Source organism: Oncorhynchus mykiss, chromosome 15 (assembly GCF_057628025.1).
Source record: "Oncorhynchus mykiss isolate SJ-2025 chromosome 15, ASM5762802v1, whole genome shotgun sequence".
Taxonomy (NCBI): domain Eukaryota; kingdom Metazoa; phylum Chordata; class Actinopteri; order Salmoniformes; family Salmonidae; genus Oncorhynchus; species Oncorhynchus mykiss.
The window spans coordinates 64,505,846-64,526,291 of record NC_143036.1 but is presented as its reverse complement, the minus strand read 5'-3'; the positions used below and the strand labels follow the sequence as shown (position 1 = coordinate 64,526,291).

General features: G+C 41.9%; 1 protein-coding gene and 1 long non-coding RNA gene across 4 annotated transcripts; one reads left to right on the top strand and one right to left on the bottom strand.

The window, feature by feature from the left end:
- Positions 1-9,203: 9,203 nt before the first annotated feature.
- Positions 9,204-13,772, bottom strand: LOC110490498 (uncharacterized). The gene is made up of 4 exons (XR_016486850.1): positions 13,326-13,772; positions 13,091-13,231; positions 10,477-10,617; positions 9,204-10,273 (listed from the first exon to the last, which is right to left on the bottom strand). It is a non-coding gene; the product is annotated as an uncharacterized LOC110490498 (long non-coding RNA).
- LOC110490496 (cystine/glutamate transporter) lies at positions 13,434-20,444 on the top strand. Of its 3 annotated transcripts, none has more exons than XM_090200790.1 (12): positions 13,434-13,543; positions 17,667-17,793; positions 17,913-18,028; positions 18,124-18,249; positions 18,362-18,461; positions 18,559-18,603; positions 18,695-18,818; positions 18,921-19,024; positions 19,119-19,215; positions 19,375-19,524; positions 19,648-19,825; positions 19,965-20,444. In XM_090200790.1, exons 4-12 carry the CDS (start codon positions 18,198-18,200, stop codon positions 20,027-20,029), a joined length of 915 nt encoding a protein of 304 aa, XP_090056916.1. In that variant the 5' UTR covers positions 13,434-13,543; positions 17,667-17,793; positions 17,913-18,028; positions 18,124-18,197; the 3' UTR covers positions 20,030-20,444. The 3 variants fall into 3 exon arrangements, with proteins under 3 accessions (XP_090056916.1, XP_090056917.1, XP_021419588.3); XM_090200791.1 differs by having other exon boundaries at positions 13,434-13,547; XM_021563913.3 differs by lacking the exon at positions 13,434-13,543 and adding an exon at positions 15,338-15,962.
- The last annotated feature ends 2 nt before the right edge of the window (positions 20,445-20,446 follow it).

Sequence of the window (20,446 nt, the reverse complement as noted above, 5' to 3'; positions counted from 1 at the left end):
GAAAACATTAGTTCACAGATAGTAGGTAGTTCGTTAGCTAGTTAACTCATTAACATTTCACAGATTGCCAGAGTCCAGTAAGCAACTAACGCGTTATAACTTGAGGAACGGCAAGGAGTCGTATACCAGTTAATACTATAGCGTATTGGTTAGGCTACTAACATTTTCTCATGATGTTGTAATGTTAGCTAGATAACGTTAGCTGTTTGACTTTATTAGCTAGCTCATTTTCACACCATAAACTCAATTATTTGATCAGTTAAGTTGGCTAATGTTGCTCAATATTTCTCTGGCTAGCTAGCGGAGAATTCGATCCAACTAGTAAGACACTTCTTAGGGCTAGGGGCAGTATCCTGAATTTCCGGATGACTGACGTGCCAAAAGAAAACTGCCTGTTACTCAGGCCCAGAAGCTAGAATATGCATAATTGGTAGTATTGGGTAGAAAACACTCTGAAGTTTCTAAAACTGTTAAAATAATGTATGTGAGTATAACAGAACTGATAAGGCAGGTGAAAACCAGAGGAAAATCATTCCGGTACATTTCCTTTTTGAGGTCACAGGCCTTTTCAATGCTATGGGGTATACAAATAAATAGGCCCCAGATTGCAGTTCCTATGGCTTCCACTAGATGTCAACAGTCTTTAGAAAGGGTTTCAGGCTTGTTTCTTGAAAAACTAACAAGTAGTTGTAGTTTATCCAAGGTGTTCTCATCAGGACAGGTAGACTTTTGGTGTGCGTGAACGAGGGCGCGCTCTTCGTTATTTTCCTTTTCTATTGAACACTGTTCTTTCTGTCTGAAATATTATTGTTTATTTACATATTAGGGTACCTGAGGATTGATTAGAAACATTGTTTGACTTGTTTGGACAAAGTTTACTGGTAGCTTTTTGTATTCCTTTGTATGCATGTTGAAGGAGTGGATTACTGAAATCAATGGCACCAACTAAACATACTTTTTGGATATAAAGAAGGACTTTATCAAACAAAACAAACATTCATTGTGTAGCTGGGACCCTTGGGATTGCAAACAGAGGAAGATCTTCAAAGGTAAGTGATGTATTTTATCGCTATTTGTGATTTTTGTGAAGCCGGTGCTGGTTGAAAAAGTATTTTGATGTGGGGCGCTGTCCTCAGATAATCGCATGGTATGCTTTCGCCGTAAAGCCTTTTTGAAATCTGACAATGCGGTTGGATTAACAAGAAGTTAAGCTTTTTAAATTATGTAAAACATTTTAAGGGTTGCGTCAATTGAATCTGGTATCAGGATAAATATGACAATGAGTCACCGATTGTATACTATGTACTTTTTATTAGCTAAGCAATAAGTGGTAAATGCAATTTTCGTATATACGGGCTCTCTGTCACACCTCGCAGGGCAAACAGAGAACTGACTTGTTCCTGACAAAGATATAATAATATACTCTGACAGAAGTAGTTCCTGCTTCCGAGCCGGACTGTCACAGAGTAGAGACTGGGCGTGGTTTAAACTCACCCAGGCTATCGTTGATTGTTGGTGCACAGGCTGGTCCCAGCCCCCGGGCGCTCCAGTTGATAGATGTAACTGTTGCTGTGTAGAATATCTATGCGCTCATACCCTAGATACCGTTATCTGGTTCCTGTTATTGCTAAGTTTGAGTTCTAACAAAAGACAGTCTGTTTAACTGCCTACATTCTGTACGTGTCTCCCACAACTCATGATAGCTGCCTACCCCCAAGGCCAGCCACAGCCTTTCCGCTAGTCACACCATATGTTGCAAAATGTTGCTTTTAACATACACAGACAACCTCATGATAGGCCAAGCATATTTTCAATCCTCACAGACACTTGTATGTTCATGAATGTTTAATATTACAATTTTGTAATTTGAATTTGGCGCGCTCCAGCTTCACCGGAAGCTGTCGATGTTGATCCCGCTAGCGGGATCCGAGCCCTAAGAGGTTTTAACAGTGCTAACCATACTTGTTCCACCACACTTTCTCCCTCACCTCAAACCTTCCAAATGCCAGTTATTTTTCGGTTAAAGCTCATGAGGTATGCTTCATCACCTTCCTCACCCCTGTCTCCGTGGTCAGGCTTCTCACCTACCTCTTCATTATCATTCAAGGGACACGCTGGTGTAGTTGGTAAATTACCATTCCACTCTCCACACTTTCCAGAGCGCAAGCTGATGCTGTAACTAGCAAATTGGTTGTCTCTTCAGTCTTGTGCTGCGTTCTGTTGTTATGTATGGGGGGTGATAAGAGACATATAAGCTACAAGAGCCGGCTCTTGTAAGTGAACGTTGGGAGCTGGCTCGCATATCAGAAGAGACAAATATATTTAAAAAAATAAGATATGAATAATCAAGATTTAAATTAATATAATTAACTAATTCAAAGAAAGAAAAAAATAAAAAATAATAATATAGGCATAAATGCACAAGCGCACATATTCATTCTGACTGTCTGCTCAAATTAACAGCCTCACCTGTTGTTCCTGTCAATCAGACACGCAGTGTCAACCAGTGAACCAAAGATGCGTGAGGGAGGCCGAGCCAACTCACTCAGTCACACACTTAGCAACCGAGGAGAGAGAGGAAGCTGGAAAATGATTCGGAGGCACAGTAGCATTTAGATGCATTTTAATAATGTAGACAATGTTAGAGCACAGTGTAGAATTTGCCAAAACAAAATCTCATAAAAAGCCAGTTCTACGCACAACCTACACCGGCATATGCGAACTGTGCACCCAACTGTGAAGCTAGCTGTAGCGGAGCTTCCAGAAACTAGCGGGCCTGCTAGTGATAGTGGTAGAGCCAGCACCTCCACACGTGGAGATGTATCCACTCAGTCAAGTAGGCCTACTCCGCGACCCACAGCAACGCATTCTTCTATGGACCAGTTTATGCCAAAGTCTGTCTGTAGCAAAACAAGGCCAAATTGATATTGTATTGGCTAAAATGATTGCCACCAATTTCCAGCCATTTTCTATTGTGGAGGACATAGGTTTTTAGAAATTATAGCAATAGTTTAAATCCAATGTACACAATTCCAAGCAGGAAAACCCTTTCAAAATCACTTATTCCACAACTGTACGAGAGCACACAGGCTTCAGTGCGGGAAAGAGTCCAAAAAGCTACTGCAGTTTGCCTTACCACTGACTGCTGGACATCAGGGATAACCATTTCTTACAGGTCGGTTACATGTCACTTCATTGAAGATTTTTAGATTCTAGCTGTCTTCTGGACTGCTTTGAGTTCAGCGACAGACACACCTCAGAGAACTTGGCAGAGGAATTGTTGAGAGCCAGAGAATGGCAAGTAGATGGAAAAGTGGTCTGTTGTGTTACCGACCATGCAGCTAACATAACCAAAGCCATGAAAATTAAAAAATGGACCCATCATCCACGTCGTGCCCACACAATCAACCTGATTGAAAGAGATGCTCGGAAGGTGCGAAGCCCACTGTGGACAAAGTGAAAGCGGCTGTGGAATACTTCCACAGAAGCGCAGTAGGTGCTGAAAAACTAAAGTTTTACACAACGCCAGATGGGGATGCCTGAACTGAGGCCTAAACAAGACTGCATTACAAGGTGGAATTCAACATTTTATACGTTGAAGCAGTTTCTTAAGTCAAGGGATGCCATAATCTCTACGCTGGCCATTGTCAATGCACCTGTTGATGCTCTGACCCAAGAAGTATGGGAGGTGGTGGAGGAGGTGTGCAGAGTCCTGGAACCCTTTGAGCTGGTCACAGTGGAGAGAGGTACAGTAAGCAATTATTACTACATAATTATTTAATCCAGTATTATATATGTGTATGAGCAGTAGATGAAAATGTAGTATAAGTAGACAAAACATGAACCTGAACTAATAAGTTACTGTTCTCTCTTTTAAGCTATGTGACAGCCTCAAAAATGATACTCCTGTGTAAGGATCTGCAGCGAATCACAGCCAACCGCCAGAGAGAAGCAAATGTAACCACAGGACATGTGACAGCGTTGATGGACACCCTATGTTCATCAATGGACAGAAAGTTCCACAGAATGGAATATAATTACGTGCGATCAGAAACCGCTGCACTTGACCCCAGGTTTAAGAAGTTAGCCTTCAGTGATGCCAGAACGATTGATGAGTCTCTTCAAAGAATAGCCTCAGCAGCAGGGAGGGACAGCCCCAGCAGTCAGCTGGCTCAGGCACCAGGGCAACAGGAAGAAGAGTTTGACGAGAGAGCAACTGGGGATGCAGCACAAAGGAATCCCTCAGCAGATGCCATAATGGAGGTCCGATCCTATTTGGAGGAGCCAAAGATCTGCAGATCCTCTGAGCTGGTGGAAGAACAAGGCCTCTGTCTACCCACGGCTTACTAAAGTCATGACAGGGAGACTCTGCATAGTGGCCACATCCGTTCCCTCTGAGAGGGTCTTCTCGAAAACAGGACAAATAATTACTGAGAGAAGAAACTGTATCAGCCCCTCGAAAGTGAGGCAGCTTGGATTTATGAATGCAAATCTCTCATAAAAGCAAAATATGGTCAGCATTGCTGTGTGCTGCTGGCTATAACATGGCAATAAAGAAGAGAGAAAAGAGGGAATAATTTAATGTTTTAAGTGAGATGTTGCAGTTTCGTACATTGTTATATATTTTTCTTTGATATGGTGCAATATTCTATTATTATGTTGTTCAGATAGTATTCGTTTTGAATGGTTACATATGCAATATCTTTATATACATTAAAATAGTTGTACATTAAATGCACATGTGTAATAGTGTCCTTTTTTACATTTATTTCAATTTGTGGGATGCTGCAGTTTTGATAATTGTTATTTATTTTTCTTTGATATGGTGCAATATTCTATTATGCTGTTCAGATTGTATTCGTTTTGAATGGATAGATTTATATGCACTTTATTCAAATACATTAAAAAGTTATACTTTAAATGCAGATGTTTAATAGCATTCTTTGTCATAACAAACCACCTACCGACGTAGCCACCTTGAACTATAGTGTAGCCTACGGCTTGTGTATTTCCTGTTATCGCTAAAGGCCTAGAAAAGATGATGTCCAATCTATAGATAATCTGTCTTTCCCTCAACACCTCATGACATAAAAATCCACTTTTCCAGAAACATGTCTCTCACCGTTGTAGCTTGCAATAGACCACCTTCTGCCCCCAGCTGTGACCTGGACACCATTTGTGAATTGATTGCCCCCCATCTATCTTCAGAGCTTGTGCTGTTAGGTGACCTCAATTGGGACATGCTTAACACCCCGGCCATCCTACAATCTAAGCTTGATGCCCTCAATCTCACACAAATTATCAATGAATTTACCAGGTACAACCCCAAATCCGTAAACACGGGCACCCTCATAGATATCATCCTAACCAACCTGCCCTCCAAATACACCTCTGCTGTCTTCAATCAGGATCTCAGAGATCATTGCCTGCATCTGTAATGGGTCTGCGGTCAAACTATCACCCCTCATCACTGTCAAACGCTCCCTAAAACACTTCAGCGAGCAGGCCTTTCTAATCGACCTAGCCTGGGTAACCTGGAAGGATATTGACCTCATTCCATCAGTAGAGGATGCCTAGGTTGTTCTTTAAAAGTAAATTCATCTAATCTAATCAACTATATTGAAATGATGAGTGCGCACCCTTAAATAAGCATGCCACATTCAAATAAAATTAGAACCAGGAACAGATATAGCCCTTGGTTCTCTCCAGACCTGACTGCCCTTGACCAGCACAAAAACATACCATGGCGTACTACATTAGCATCGAATAGCCCCCACGACTTTTCAGGGAATTTAGGAACCAATATACACATGCAGTTGGGAAAGCAAAGGCTAGCTTTTTTCAAACAGAAATTTGCTTCCTGTAGCACAAACTCAAAAATGTTCTGGGACACTGTAAAGTCCATGGAGAATAAGAGCACCTCCTCCCAGCTGCACTGAGGCAAGGAGACACTGTCACCACCGATAAATTCAGGAAAATTGAGAATTTCAATAAGCATTTTTCTACAGCTGGCCATGCTTTCCACCTGGCTACCCCTAGCCCGGTCAACAGCCCTGCACCCCCCACAGCAAATTGTCCAAACCTCCCCCATTTCCCCTTCACCCAAATCCAGATAGCTGATGTTCTGATAGAGCTGAAAAATCTGTACCCCTTCAAATCAGCCGGGCTGGACAATCTGGACCCTCTCTCTCTAAAAATGATCAGCCGAAATTGTTGCAACCCCTATTACTACCCTGTTAAACCTCTCTTTCGTATCGTCTGAGATCCCCAAAGATTGGAAATGCTGCCGCGGTCATCCCCCTCTTCAAAGGGGGAGACACTCTAGACCCAAACTGCTACAGACCTATATCCATCCTACCCTGCCTTTCTAAGGTCTTCGAAAGCCAAGTTAACAAACAGATCATCGACCATTTCGAATCCCACCGTACCTTCTCCACTATGCAATCTGGATTCCGAGCTGGTCATGGGTGCACCTCAGCCACGCTCAAGGTCCTAAATGATATCACAACCGCCATCAATAAGAGACAATACTGTGCAGCTGTATTCATCGACCTAGTTAAGGCTTTCGACTCTGTCAATCACCACATTCTTATTGGCAGACTCAACAGCCTTGGTTTCTCAAATGACTGCCTCGCCTGGTTCACCAACTACTTCTCAGACAGAGTTTAGTGTGTCAAGTCGGAGGGCCTGTTGTCCAGACCTCTGGCAGTCTCTATGGGGGTGCCACAGGGTTAAATTCTCGGGCCGACTCTCTACTTTGTATTCATCAATGATGACGCTCTTGCTGCTGGTTATTCTCTGATCCACCTCTACGCAGATGATACAATTTTGTTTACTTCTGGCCCTTCTTTGGACACTGTGTTAACTAACCTCCAGACGAGCTTCAATGCCAAACAACTCTCCTTCCGTGGCCTCCAACTGTTCTTAAATGCAAGTAAAACTAAATGCATGCTCTTCAACCAATCGTTGCCTGCACCTGCCCGCACGTCCAGCATCACTACTCTGGACGGTTCTGACTTAGAATATGTGGAACAGCATATACCTAGGTGTCTGGTTAGACTGTAAACTCTCCTTCCAGACTCACATTAAGCATCTCCAATCCAAAATGAAATCTAGAATCGGCTTCCTATTTCGCAAACAAAGCATCTTTCACTCATGCTGCCAAACATACCCTTGTGAAACTGACTATCCTACCGATCCTTGACTTCGGCGGTGTCATTTACAAAATAGCCTCAAACACTCTACTCAGGAAATTGGATGCAGTCTATCACAGTGCCATCCGTTTTGTCACCAAAGCCCCATATATGGACCCACCACTGCGACCTGTATGCTCTCGTTGGCTGGCCCTCATTACATACTCTTTGCCAAACCCGCTGGCTCCAGGTCATCTATAAGTTTTTGCTAGGTAAAGCCCCACCTTATCTCAGCTCACTGGTCACCATAGCAGCTTCCACCCGTAGCAAGCGCTCCAGCAGGTATATCTCACTGGTCACCCTAAAAAGCCCATTCCTCCTTCAGCTGCCTCTCCTTCCAGTTCTCTGCTGCCAATGACTGGAACGATCTTCAAAAATCACTGAAACTGGAGACACTTATCTCCCTCACTAGCTCACAGATCGCTGCACCTGTACATAGCCCATCTGTAAATAGCCCATACAACTACCTCATCCCCTACTGTATTTATTTATTTATCTTGCTCCTTTGCACCCCAATATTTCTACTTTGCACATTCATCTCCTGCACATCTACAATTCCAGTGTTTAATTGCTATATTGTATTTACTTCGCCACCATTGCCTATTTATTGCCTTATCTCACCTCATTTGCACACATTGTATATAGACTTGTTTTTCCACTGTATTATTGACTGTATGTTTGTTTACTCCATGTGTAACTGTGTTATTGTATGTGTCGAACTGCTTTGCTTTATCTTGGCCAGGTCACAGTTGTAAATGAGAACTTGTTCTCAACCTGCCTACCTGATTAAATAAAGGTGAAATAAATTAAATAAATATTAAACCACAAGGGTGTACTAATGAGCTATTATTAAAAAAAAAATCTAAATAGAGGACTAATATTATTTCAGTGTTGATAAGGGAAGGCCTGATTAAAATGATAACATGCCAGCCAGACAAGCCAGTGTATGAATGAAATATATCTGCATATGAATGGAGTGGAAATGACTGTTCAAAACAAAACAAAACGTTTTTTTCAAAGTTCCCAGTTGTCTTGAATGCAATGAAGTCGGAAGTCAGAGATTGCCAACTTCCGAGTTGTTTTGAATGCGCCAGTAAAGACCGAGGCTACCTCTTAGCCTCTGAATCAGAGAGGTGAGGGGAGCTGCCTTAATCTAAATCCACATCTTCATCACCCGGGAACAGTGGGTTAAACTGCCTTGCTTGGGCAAAATGATACATTTTTACCTTGTCAGCTCAGTGATTCGAACCTGCAACCTTTTGGTTATTGGCCCAACACTCTACCCACTAATCTATCAAGAAGCCCTTTTGCTTGCACGATAAATAGGCATATCTACACAGTAATGGTGGCTGGTTGTGATATCAACTTGCCTAATAAGTCTTGTATTGAGGTGATAGGCCTATTTTTTAGCTAAATCGGCAAATGAAATTGGCAAATTAAAAATATATTTTTTCAAAAACATTTACAGACGTTTGTAAGGTGAGATCATGGTAAGAATAATAAACTAAACAGACACTTTAAATGACACCTAACACATGTAGACATTAAGGTGTTCATGGTAAGATCATTCAAAATAAACCTACACACAAACTGACACGTTACACGACGTGAACACTAGTCTACATGACGTGAATGCGTCGGCAGTTTGACGCCTTAAATACGTGTCTCCATTGACAGTCCATGTTAATTCATGGCAGTATTTTATGGCGCAAGGAAGACATTCGGTGACTTGGTGAGGAATCAGTAGCTTCACATGTCTTAATTATGGCATGAATCACCCCCCATAGTTATGTGAACGATTGGCTGAGCCTTGGATAGACCCAGTATTGGTCCAAACACGCATCACCCGCCCAATCATTTCTCATTGGATCTATTCGAATAAAGTGGGTAAACTATTTTGGATTCAAAACGTGAAAATTTCGCAGAAAGGTGACTGGTTTGCATCCCTGAATGTAACAAAGTGTGGAAAAAGTCAAGGTGTGTGAAAAAAAAGAAAAAAGTTTTACTATATTTTTTTCAGGTTTTTACTCATTCAACACTTTTTAATAGAACAACAACAACAATTGGATGTTGTAAGTCCACAACAATACTTAAACCACATCAGGAGAAAATAGTGGTCTGGGAAACATTTAAATATTTTGGAGCGTGTAGTTTTCTGTACTGTACAATGTAGGCCTACATGGCAGTTTGCAAAACGAATGCCCTCCTGATTGATACAAATCATCATATCATTCATCAAGCCTACAGGAATGTTCATTCAAACAACGCATGATGACTGAATTGCGCATTACAAAGTTTCAACCGAGACTTCGGACCAAACATTTTCAATACCTGGTTTGCATATCCATTGTTTCCTTAGCATTTACTGGTAAATAAGTTAAAATGTCTTTCCTACAATACCAGCTACCGATGTCGTTCAATTCTGTGAGCTCCTTCCTGCGACAACCAGTTGCGCGCGGTTACACCACTGCTACATAGTATACACTAGCTAGCTAGTACACACTACTGAGACGGTATCTGCTGGAGCCAGACCCTATTGAAAGATACTCAACTAATTTATGATAATTCTAATTTGACCAATTAAATATTTTACTGTCATGTAAAAGTTATTTGTCTGACATGCATCTGATTATAATTATATTGCCTACATTTAACAGTTGTTTTGGACTGGGCCATTCATATCAACACAAAATGTGTGTCACCACACACACTCAATCGCTTTCTCGCTCGCTCACACGCACACCTATATGGGAGCAACTGAATCTGCAACACCAGGGAAATGAATTCTGCCTATTACGTTCACATTCTGCCTTCACAGGTATTCACGTTGTTTTTGCCAACAAAAGCCCCCCTGAATTTCTCTATCTATCTCAGTCCCTTATTAGTATTTACATGATTAGATGGTCAATGGTGAGCTCTTCAGTCTCAGTCAAATTTAAACCTGATATCCCAGCACCAGGCTGTATGGTTTTACAGTTAGCTCTGAGCTCAGGCTCGATAGTAAGGAGCAAACATGGCGTCCCACATCTGCTTCAGCATCTGCAGCATCTGTGAGATCCAGGGGAAAGATGAGGGATGAGCTGTGGAGAAACCATATCCAAGGATCATCATAACATTTCTGCTTTTTGTTCTGATATCTAGTCGCTGTTCAGTGCTTAGTTGCTTAAATACTGTAGGTAGGTTGGCTGCAATCAAAAGCTAGACAAAAGCTGTATGCTAAGTGCTAGACTAGTATTAACTAAAGCAACCACATTTGATGTAAAAAAATTAAAATAATTTGAACCTGGATCCATCCGGACAAAAAGCATGTAGAAAAGGACCACAGCCAGAAAGACTCTGTGAATAGGGAATGACCCAGCACTGGCTACCGATAGTCCTCTGTTCAAAAGTCTAAGCAAGGCCTCAAGTTTCTGAATCACAGCACCTATAAAGTACAAACACACAGTCAGTCACACTGTCTGGCAGCATTAATGTCAATACAAAGGGTTAATGCAACTGTAAGTGAGATGCACCTTGAGGTGTGTTAAGTCCAGCAGCTCCACCACAGGACTGGGGTTGGGACTAAGGCTTGGGGATTGTTCTTGGCTGAGGTTCTCTTTATTCTCCACGATATCCAGTGCTGTGACACACATTTTGTGTTGATATGAATGGCCCAGCTGCTTCCTGTGCTTGGCCCTCCTATGTTGAACATAATAAACGGCTCTCTATCCACCGGATGTGTACCAAACTCACTAAAAGTGGCAGTAATAAAGCCTCTCTTGAAAAAGCCAAACCTTGACCCAGAAAATATAAAAAACTAAATCGGCCTATATCGAATCTTCCATTCCGCGCAGCAACTCACTGCCTTCCTGAAGACAAACAATGTATACGAAATGCTTCAGTCTGGTTTTAGACCCCATCATAGCACTGAGACTGCACTTGTGAAGGTGGTAATTGACCTTTTAATGGCATCAGACCGAGGCTCTGCATCTGTCCTCGTGCTCCTAGACCTTAGTGCTGCTTTTGATACCATCGATCACCACATTCTTTTGGAGAGATTGGAAACCCAAATTGGTCTACACGGACAAGTTCTGGCCTGGTTTAGATCTTATCTGTCGGAAAGATATCAGTTTGTCTCTGTGAATGGTTTGTCCTCTGACAAATCAACTGTAAATGTCGGTGTTCCTCAAGGTTCCGTTTTAGGACCACTATTGTTTTCACTATATATATTTTACCTCTTGGGGATGTCATTCGAAAACATAATGTTAACTTTCACTGCTATGCGGATGACACACAGCTGTACATTTCAATGAAACATGGTGAAGCCCCAAAATTGCCTTCGCTAGAAGCATGTGTTTCAGACATAAGGAAGTGGATGGCTGCAAACTTTCTACTTTTAAACTCGGACAAAACAGAGATGCTTGTTCTAGGTCCCAAGAAACAAAGAGATCTTCTGTTGAATCTGACAATTAATCTTAATGGTTGTACAGTCGTCTCAAATAAAACTGTGAAGGACCTCGGCATTACTCTGGACCCTGATCTCTCTTTTGAAGAACATATCAAGACCATTTCAAGGACAGCTTTTTTCCATCTACGTAACATTGCAAAAATCAGAAACTTTCTGTCCAAAAATGATGCAGAAAAATGTATCCATGCTTTTGTCACTTCTAGGTTAGACTACGGCAATGCTCTACTTTCCGGCTACCCGGATAAAGCACTAAATAAACTTCAGTTAGTGCTAAATACGGCTCCTAGAATCCTGACTAGAACCAAAAAATTTGATCATATTACTCCAGTGCTACCCTCCCTACACTGGCTTCCTGTCAAGGCAAGGGCTGATTTCAAGGTTTTACTGCTAACCTACAAAGCATTACATGGGCTTGCTCCTACCTATCTCTCTGATTTGGTCCTGCCGTACATACCTACACGTACGCTACGGTCACAAGACGCAGGCCTCCTAATTGTCCCTAGAATTTCTAAGCAAACAGCTGGAGGCAGGGCTTTCTCCTATAGAGCTCCATTTTTATGGAATGGTCTGCCTACCCATGTAAGAGACGCAAACTCGGTCTCAACCTTTAAGTCTTTACTGAAGACTCATCTCTTCAGTGGGTCATATGATTGAGTGTAGTCTGGCCCAGGAGTGGGAAGGTGAACGGAAAGGCTCTGGAGCAACGAACCACACTTGCTGTCTCTGCCTGGCCGGTTCCCCTCTTTCCACTGGGATTCTCTGCCTCTAACCCTATTACAGGGGCTGAGTCACTGGCTTACTGGGGCTCTTTCATACCGTCCCTGGGAGGGGTGCGTCACTTGAGTGGGTTGAGTCACTGATGTGATCTTCCTGTCTGGGTTGCCCCCCTAATTCTCTCTTTCTTTCTCTCTCTCGGGGGACCTGAGCCCTAGGACCATGCCTCAGGAATACCTGACATGATGACTCCTTGCTGTCCCCAGTCCACCTGGCCGTGCTGCTGCTCCAGTTTCAACTGTTCTGCCTTATTATTATTGGACCATGCTGGTTATTTATGAACATTTGAACATCTTGGCCATGTTCTGTTATGATCTCCACCCGGCACAGCCAGAAGAGGACTGGCCACCCCACATAGCCTGGTTCCTCTCTAGGTTTCTTCCTAGGTTTTGGCCTTTCTAGGGAGTTTTTCCTAGCCACCGTGCTTCTACACCTGCATTGCTTGCTGTTTGGGGTTTTAGGCTGGGTTTCTGTACAGCACTTTGAGATATCAGCTGATGTACGAAGGGCTATATAAATACATTTGATTTGATTTTGATTTGTTTGTTTCTGGTCCTCTGTGAATGCAATACCTCTGACCTCACCACAATGTCCAGTGTCTACAGTGTATAGCACTGTTATAAATGTGGTGGAAGAAATGAGAACCTGCAAATTAACCATGTTACATTTTCCTCACCACATCTGCATTATTTTGGCAGGTATTTTCTCAGGGCACGCATAATGCTGCAGAATCCATGCCAGTGCACCAGGTCACTGATTGAGTTCAGCCAATGGTTGAATCCCCACAATGTTGAGTGCAGCCTTCAACTCCCCAAACCTGAAAGTCAGATGGACAACGGTTTAGTCCAATAATGCAATGCAACAAGGACCATGTCATAAAAGCAGAGCAAATTCTAAGAATTAGTACCCACCTGCTGTCCTTTTGCGCCGCGTTTAAAATGCTCTCCAGACCTCTCTCACATGTGTCGAAAGCAGCTTGGAAATCCCCCCGAACCATTAGCTGCTCAACAGCTGAGTCCAACAGTCCATGTGTCAGTGCAACATTTTAACTCAGCCGGGGGCTTTGACGGACAGACCCGAAGCTGAGAGTCTGAGCCATTGAGGTGGACGTGTTGCTCCTCATTTTACTGTAGGTAACTAACGTTTCTTCTCTTTAAGTTGTTTGTGCCGACAAAATGGAAATACGAATCACCGACTGTCAACCAAACATTAGTAACGTTTTTACCAACATGTGAAACGTGCCGTCAATTATGTGGTGGTAAATTTAATTGAAAAAAACGGTGGTACCTGCCTTGTACCAATTTGTTTACATTCTGAGGCAATCTACACGCTCTTATTTTGCTTCCGCATTCGCCAACAATCATATTAGGAGATTACTCATGAACACAAGGTAGCCAATCACTTGCGTTCTTATTCATGCGTGAACCTCCAGGTGTGCTGATTTAGCTAACCCGGCGTGCCGGAATAGTGGGGTTCCAGATTATCGTTTGGGACCTCTTTTGACATCCCCAAAAAGATGCTTGCAATTCCCCCCAAAATTAATGTTGTCAAGCAGATTTCGCTATGCGATATTCAATTATTAATTCATTCATAAATATAACCACTGAATATGATAATTGATTTGTGGTATCTCTGGAACAATGGCGCATTTGCATATGCATTTGCTTCACTGTTTTGTAAGACAAGGACAGAAAGCAATGAAGTTGAAAAACTCAAAATAACTCTATGCCATGAGCTGATTATACTGTGCAAAGTAAGGTTTGCGTGTTAAGAGACTTTCATTTACTAATTTTCTGTTGAGAGACAGATTTATAAGGTTCTAAATATTAGACGTGATGTTTGATGTTTGAAATACTTATTTTTCATCTCTCTCAAACATCCTCACAACTTTCAGCTCAATAAACATGAAAAGTAGAAAAATAAATGGCATACTTTGCCTTTCTGTACTATTCAAATCACATAATGTGATGGTGTAGAGTGGTAAAATATAGTGATACTTAGTTCCCCAGAAATGCTGACAACCATTGTCAACACATGCAATTACAACAAAACATGTCAAATGAAAATAAAGCAGCTATAACGCCTTTGTTAACTGCTGTGTTGAAAGATTTTTAACAATAGGGATCCAAGCGACGGATTAACTGAAATGGACAGCCACAGTCTCCCAAGCGTTAAGGAAAGAGAGGCCAGATACATTTTTTCACAGTTTGCTGTTTGATCCCTCACATGTGATCTCAAGCTGAAGTTTCTTTGCTCATGACAGAAATACTTCACAGTTCACACACAGGGACAAACTACATGGCCTTGGTTTTATTCATCAGGCGTATGTGCAGAGAGACAGAAATGACATGCCAATTGTTTGATGTTGCATTCAACCCCATTTCAGTGTTGACATTTTTGTCAAATTGGATGTTATTTGGTTCTGATTTGGTTCTGAATGAATTATACTGATATTTTGTGGATATTAGTGAGAACATCAACAAGGCCATCTGCTCCTATAGCATGTATAGTTTCTCTGTTGTGAAGTTGTTGTTGTAAGCGACCCCACTGTTATTTGTACAGCTGCCGCTACAAGGGGTGTTTGGGTTCTCTCCCCATGGTATTCCGTGTTTATAGCTGTGCACACAAGCAAAACTTCACACACCGGCACACACACGGAGACCCCGAAAAACTTTAGTGCATGCGCGCACACACACACGCACGCACGCGCGCACACACACACACACACACACACACAGTACAATGAATGCACCATGGCTTTGACCGTCTAAACTACCTTAATTACTCATGTTGTTGAAGCTTGGGAAGACTGCTGGCTTTGTTTTCTGCTTGTGCAGGATTGGTGAGTTTCAATGGTTACTGGCTGTGCTGATTTGCAAGAGCCAATGAGGGGATAAAAAACAAGTTCAGGGGAGAGGGCCTTGTGCAAGTGTGAGGGGTATACTAGTCTACCCGTTCAGCTCATACAGCTCCACTCGGCTTGTCACCCTCCCCTAGCTTGTCTCGTCTTTCACACTCGTCCTCTACATCAAGCAATCTTCATTGGATAAATACAAGCAGTTTCAGTATAAAAAAAGGGATATGTTCATTTTATAGTTTATCCATAAAGGGAATTACTATACTTTTGAGTTCATAAAGAGAGAATACTTTTTTGTTCACTTAAAGGAACTACTTCTGTGTTTTCTTTAAACTGGAATGTGAAGGGATTTTTGCTGCTTAAACGTAATTTTTTGGTATTTGACTTATTCACTGGAACTGGTTGGTGTAAGGCTATCTAAACAAGGTGTGTTCACACCTTCAAGGCTGCTGAAGCATGGGCATAGATGGAATTCAGTCGAAGGAAGAGGGGGATGAGGTAAAGGAGAAGAAAGAAGATGAAGTGATCCACCTGAGGAGGACAATAGGTCTGCTTCCGGCTATCTCCTTCATCATCGGTACCGTGGTGGGCAGCGGCATCTTCATTGCACCAAAAGGGGTTCTGATGAACAGTGGTAGTGTGGGACTGTCACTGGTGGTTTGGGCACTGTGTGGGGTCCTCTCCACCTTCGGTAAGCACCAACTGTCATTTTAAAAGAGGTATTGGGTACCTATGAGAGCAAGAGGAGTATAATTGTGATGTTTGAGAGTGGCAGTTGCTAACACAATCTCCATCTTGAAACATTTTTATTAGATATTCACACATCAGTCTGATTCAGTATTGTTAAAGGTCCAATGCAGCCGTTTTTATCTCAAAATTAAAACATTTCTAGGTAACAATGAAGCACCTTACTGTGATTTTTTTTCAATTAAAATGGTTAAAAAGATACAAAAATAGCTTCTTAGCAAAAAGCAATTTATCTCGCAAGAATTTTGCTTGGACTTTATGGGAAAGGTCTGAATGAGGAGCCTAATTGGAGGAGCCTAATGGGAGGGAATGTAACCCGAACGAGCTGTTATTGGCAGAGAGGTATATTATTGTTATTGGTCTAATAATTTACACTGCCCAGTGATGTAGCCAGGCAGGGCAAAACAAGCTGAAATTTCAGGCAGTCTTTTCAAACAGCTTATTCCAACCTCATAGTGTGGAAATATATATAAAACACAGGTAAATAATGCATTTGACTGCACTGCCCCTTTAATTCACAGACAGCACACAACATTCACTCCCCTAATGGAAACTTAGGCTACCTCAGAGGTGTAATCTAGTACTCACTGTATTTTCGCTGGCAGGAAACTGTGCTGGATGTATTCACTTAGTTGAATGATCTGGCCAAGGTCCACAATCCTCTGGTATTTGCACATGCGAATAAACCTTTGTACCTATAAAGTAACTTTGACTTATCTTATTTAATTAAGGTAATAACAGTTCACTGTACCGGTTATTGTCATACATGCACCACTATTATTTGTACCATTAACATAATTTAAAACATTTATTATCCTTCAAGTATATGAGTCCTTGCACAGATGTCCAAATGTTTACTATTAAACTGATTGGTTAATATACAGATGTTGGATCTTAATTTGAGCCAGTTTGCCACAGCAGGAAAATGAGCCTGTGTATTATAATTAATGACAATTTTTGTAGGGGTTGATGCATTTTTCATTAGGGAAAATCAAGTCTAAAATAGAAATTTCAGTGGAAATGACAAACTTCAGAAGCCTTTTTAAACCTCAAATACACTACAAGTTTGAATTTACTGCTGTGCAGGAAAATTCTTAGGAATAAAAGTGATAAAATGAAGATCTGTACTATTCATTACGGCTGTTTATAGGGTAATAGCCTATGGCTGACCAAATTAACAGATCAAAAGGGTAGCATGGGGTGGATGTATGCCTGACCTTTCCCAGGTATTCCCCCAGTTTTTAACTGTATTATACCACAGTTATAAGCACAGCTATAACTAATGATATGCACTGAATAATTAATATATTTAAAAAAAAATCTGTTTCCTGAATGTATAGAGATAGTTATACAATAGAAAATATCCCAGCCCACTGAGCAAAAACTTGTTGAGTCCACATAGTTTCCACATCATTTCAATCAGCAAATTCAATGTGGGAAAACTGACTGTATTTGAAAAAAGTAATCAACTAAGGGATTTTTATTTTTTTTTCACCCAAGGAATCCAATGACTTGGTGACATTTTTTTGTGATTTCACATTGAATTCACGTTAGTTGACAACTCAACCAAATGTAAATCAAAACTTTACGTTGAACTGACGCCTATGCCCTGTGGGAGATGTGTCATCTGTCTCTGCCCTTTGTCCAGGGGCCTTGTGCTATGCTGAGCTGGGAACCACCTTTACAAAGTCAGGGGGCCACTACACCTATCTGCTGGAGACATTAGGACCCTTGCCTGCGTTCCTGCGTCTCTGGGCAGAGTTTTTATTCATCAGGTCAGCAGCCTGTATCTCCGTGTCTCTGGGCATACACTCTTAGAATAGTTTAGGAGACAGTATGGTTTACTACAAGTTTTTCTAATACTTTAATACTGTACTCCATGTGGACTGCAAAGGCCAGCTGTAGCATCCTACGTGTCCCTGGCGTTCGGACGCTATGTGGTGGATCCCTTTTTCAGCCCTTGTGCTCCTCCTACAGCACTGATTAAACTGGTCAGCATCCTTGGAGTGAGTGAGTGATAAAATACAACCAAAAATACTTTGTGAATTGTTTGATTACAATGGTATACTATTTCAACAAGGTTTATCTTCCCTCTCTCCCTGTAGCATTTGTGGTGGCGATAAACTGCTGGAGTGTGACCCTGGCTTCTCGCACACAGATCACGCTGACATTCATTAAGATGTTTGCCCTGGTCTTAATTATCGTTCCTGGCATCACGGCATTAGCCAGAGGTGGGGTAGTTAGTGGTTTTGGTAGAGTAACATGATACACGATGTACACAATATACACAGGACCCTAATCAATCAAACCCTGCTAACTCATTTTCCTCTCTCCCCTCCCCAGGACAGACAGAGAACTTTCAGAATGGCTTTGAGATTGATACATTAACACTGGATAAGCTACCATTGGCCTTTTATTCTGGTCTATATGCCTATGGTGGATGGTAAACAGTGCACAAGAAAATCCCATATCATACCATTGTTGTGTTATCCATAAAGAACTGTTAACTGATAAATTAACATATTTTACTTTCTTCGCAGGTTTTATCTGAATTTTGTCACAGAGGAGGTTATTAACCCAAATAGGTATTTTATATTAAAAAAACAATTGACCAATTATTTCCACACAAAAAATCAAGTAACCTCATGTCTTAATTTGTCTGCTCTATTTTGTCAGAAACATCCCACTGGCAATCATCTTCTCCATGGTGACGGTGACTGTGTGCTACGTTCTTGTCAACGTGGCCTATTACACCATGATGACAGCAGAGGAGCTTCTTGTGTCTGACGCTGTGGCTGTGGTCAGTAATATGGCATCAGATGGTCAAAGCCAAGAGATGGAAAATAACTGCATATGAAGTGAACTGCATGTCAGTCTCATATATGCTGTCTGTTTATCGCAGACGTTTGCCAATTGTGCGCTTCACGGCTTGGCCTCTGTGATTCCTGTGCTGGTAGCTGTATCCTGTCTTGGGGCACTGAACGGTGGCTTCTTTGGAGCACCCAGGTAATAATGCTGCACTCTCGTAATTCAGAAATTTACCCCTTGATGTACGCTTGGCTGGTTTTATTCACGAGACGTCTGTCTGTCCGTGGTGCAGGATGCTGTTCGTGGGCGCCAGGGAGGGACACTGGCCAGTCCTCTTCTCAATGATCCATATCCGTAGAAACACGCCTCTGCCTGCTATTCTGCTACTGGTATAGTCTCCTACTACTGCACATAGTTGTCCTTGCTAACCCTATTAGAGTCTCTTTACAGACATCTGTATTGTGGGGATGTCCTTATTGGGTTGATGAGGTAGGTCTATGCTTTGCTTTCATGGTCCAGTTGAGATGTTTGTGTTGTCCTTCCTGCAGTATCCGTTAGTGGTAGTGATGGTGGCAAGAGGAGAGATATTCCAGCTGATCAACTTTGCCTCCTTCTCTCGGTGGCTCTTCATTGCCATGGCAACCATGGGGATGCTCATCCATCGCTCCCGCTTCCCCCTCCACCCAAGACCCTTCAAGGTTGCTATGACTACTATAATTAACTAATGTCACTTGTTTGGTACTTACTAGTTGGCGGTTTCTTGACTGTTTACCTAGTTTTATTCCTATGATCAGCTCATAATTCTATTCTATGACTACTAGGTGCCGCTGCCCATTGCAGTCACCTTCACAGTGGTGTGCTTCTTCATCGTTGGGCTGTCTTTGTACTCAGACCCCTGGAACACAGGGGGCAGCTGTGCTCTCACCCTGTCTGGAATCCCTGTCTACTACCTGACAGTGCACCGCTCACGCCTGCCCACCCGATGGAGAAAAATATTCAGTAAGTCACATCCTTATCATGCCACTATGTCGTTGTCATCAAACTGAATTACTGATAGCAGAAATGTCAGATGAGGGTGTTGTGTGGGATAGTTATGGCTGTTGCGAGTCACTGACAGGACTGCCTCTCTATTCTCCAGACTACTGCAGTAAGCAGCTCCAGATACTGCTGGAGGTGGCTCAGCAGGAAGTTCAGACCTACTAAAGACGCCTCTTTACTCACACACTGACTGGACGGACAGACACCCATTGCTGTGCCCTCCATATTGTATATGGATGTAAATACCAAGGCATGTTAGATTTGGAAAATAATGAGCCGTTAACTCTACAACATTCACTGCTGGGAAAGTTAGTTCTGCAGAAAAAAAACACTTGTTTTTGTTTACTTGAATTAATGAGATGTAATTTTACGCTTTGAATACGATAGATGTTTTGTGTGGATTATTTACATTTAAAATGACGCTCATCAGCAAATGTTGACATACTGGTATTTGGTACTCACCTGCATTGCTTGCTGTTTGGGGTTTTAGACTGGGTTTCTGTACAGCACTTTGAGATATCAGCTGATGTACGAAGGGCTATATAAATACATTTGATTTGATACTCAAATAAAACAAAAAGA

Coding starts and splice junctions, on each gene's coding strand:
- LOC110490496 (XM_021563913.3), top strand. CDS start 15,728: ATGGGCATAGATGGAATTCAGTCGAAGGAAGAGGGGGATGAGGTAAAG. Junction 18,029..18,123: donor GGTCAGCATCCTTGGAGTGA/GTGAGTGATAAA, acceptor CTCTCCCTGTAG/CATTTGTGGTGGCGATAAAC. Junction 18,250..18,361: donor CATCACGGCATTAGCCAGAG/GTGGGGTAGTTA, acceptor TCCCCTCCCCAG/GACAGACAGAGAACTTTCAG.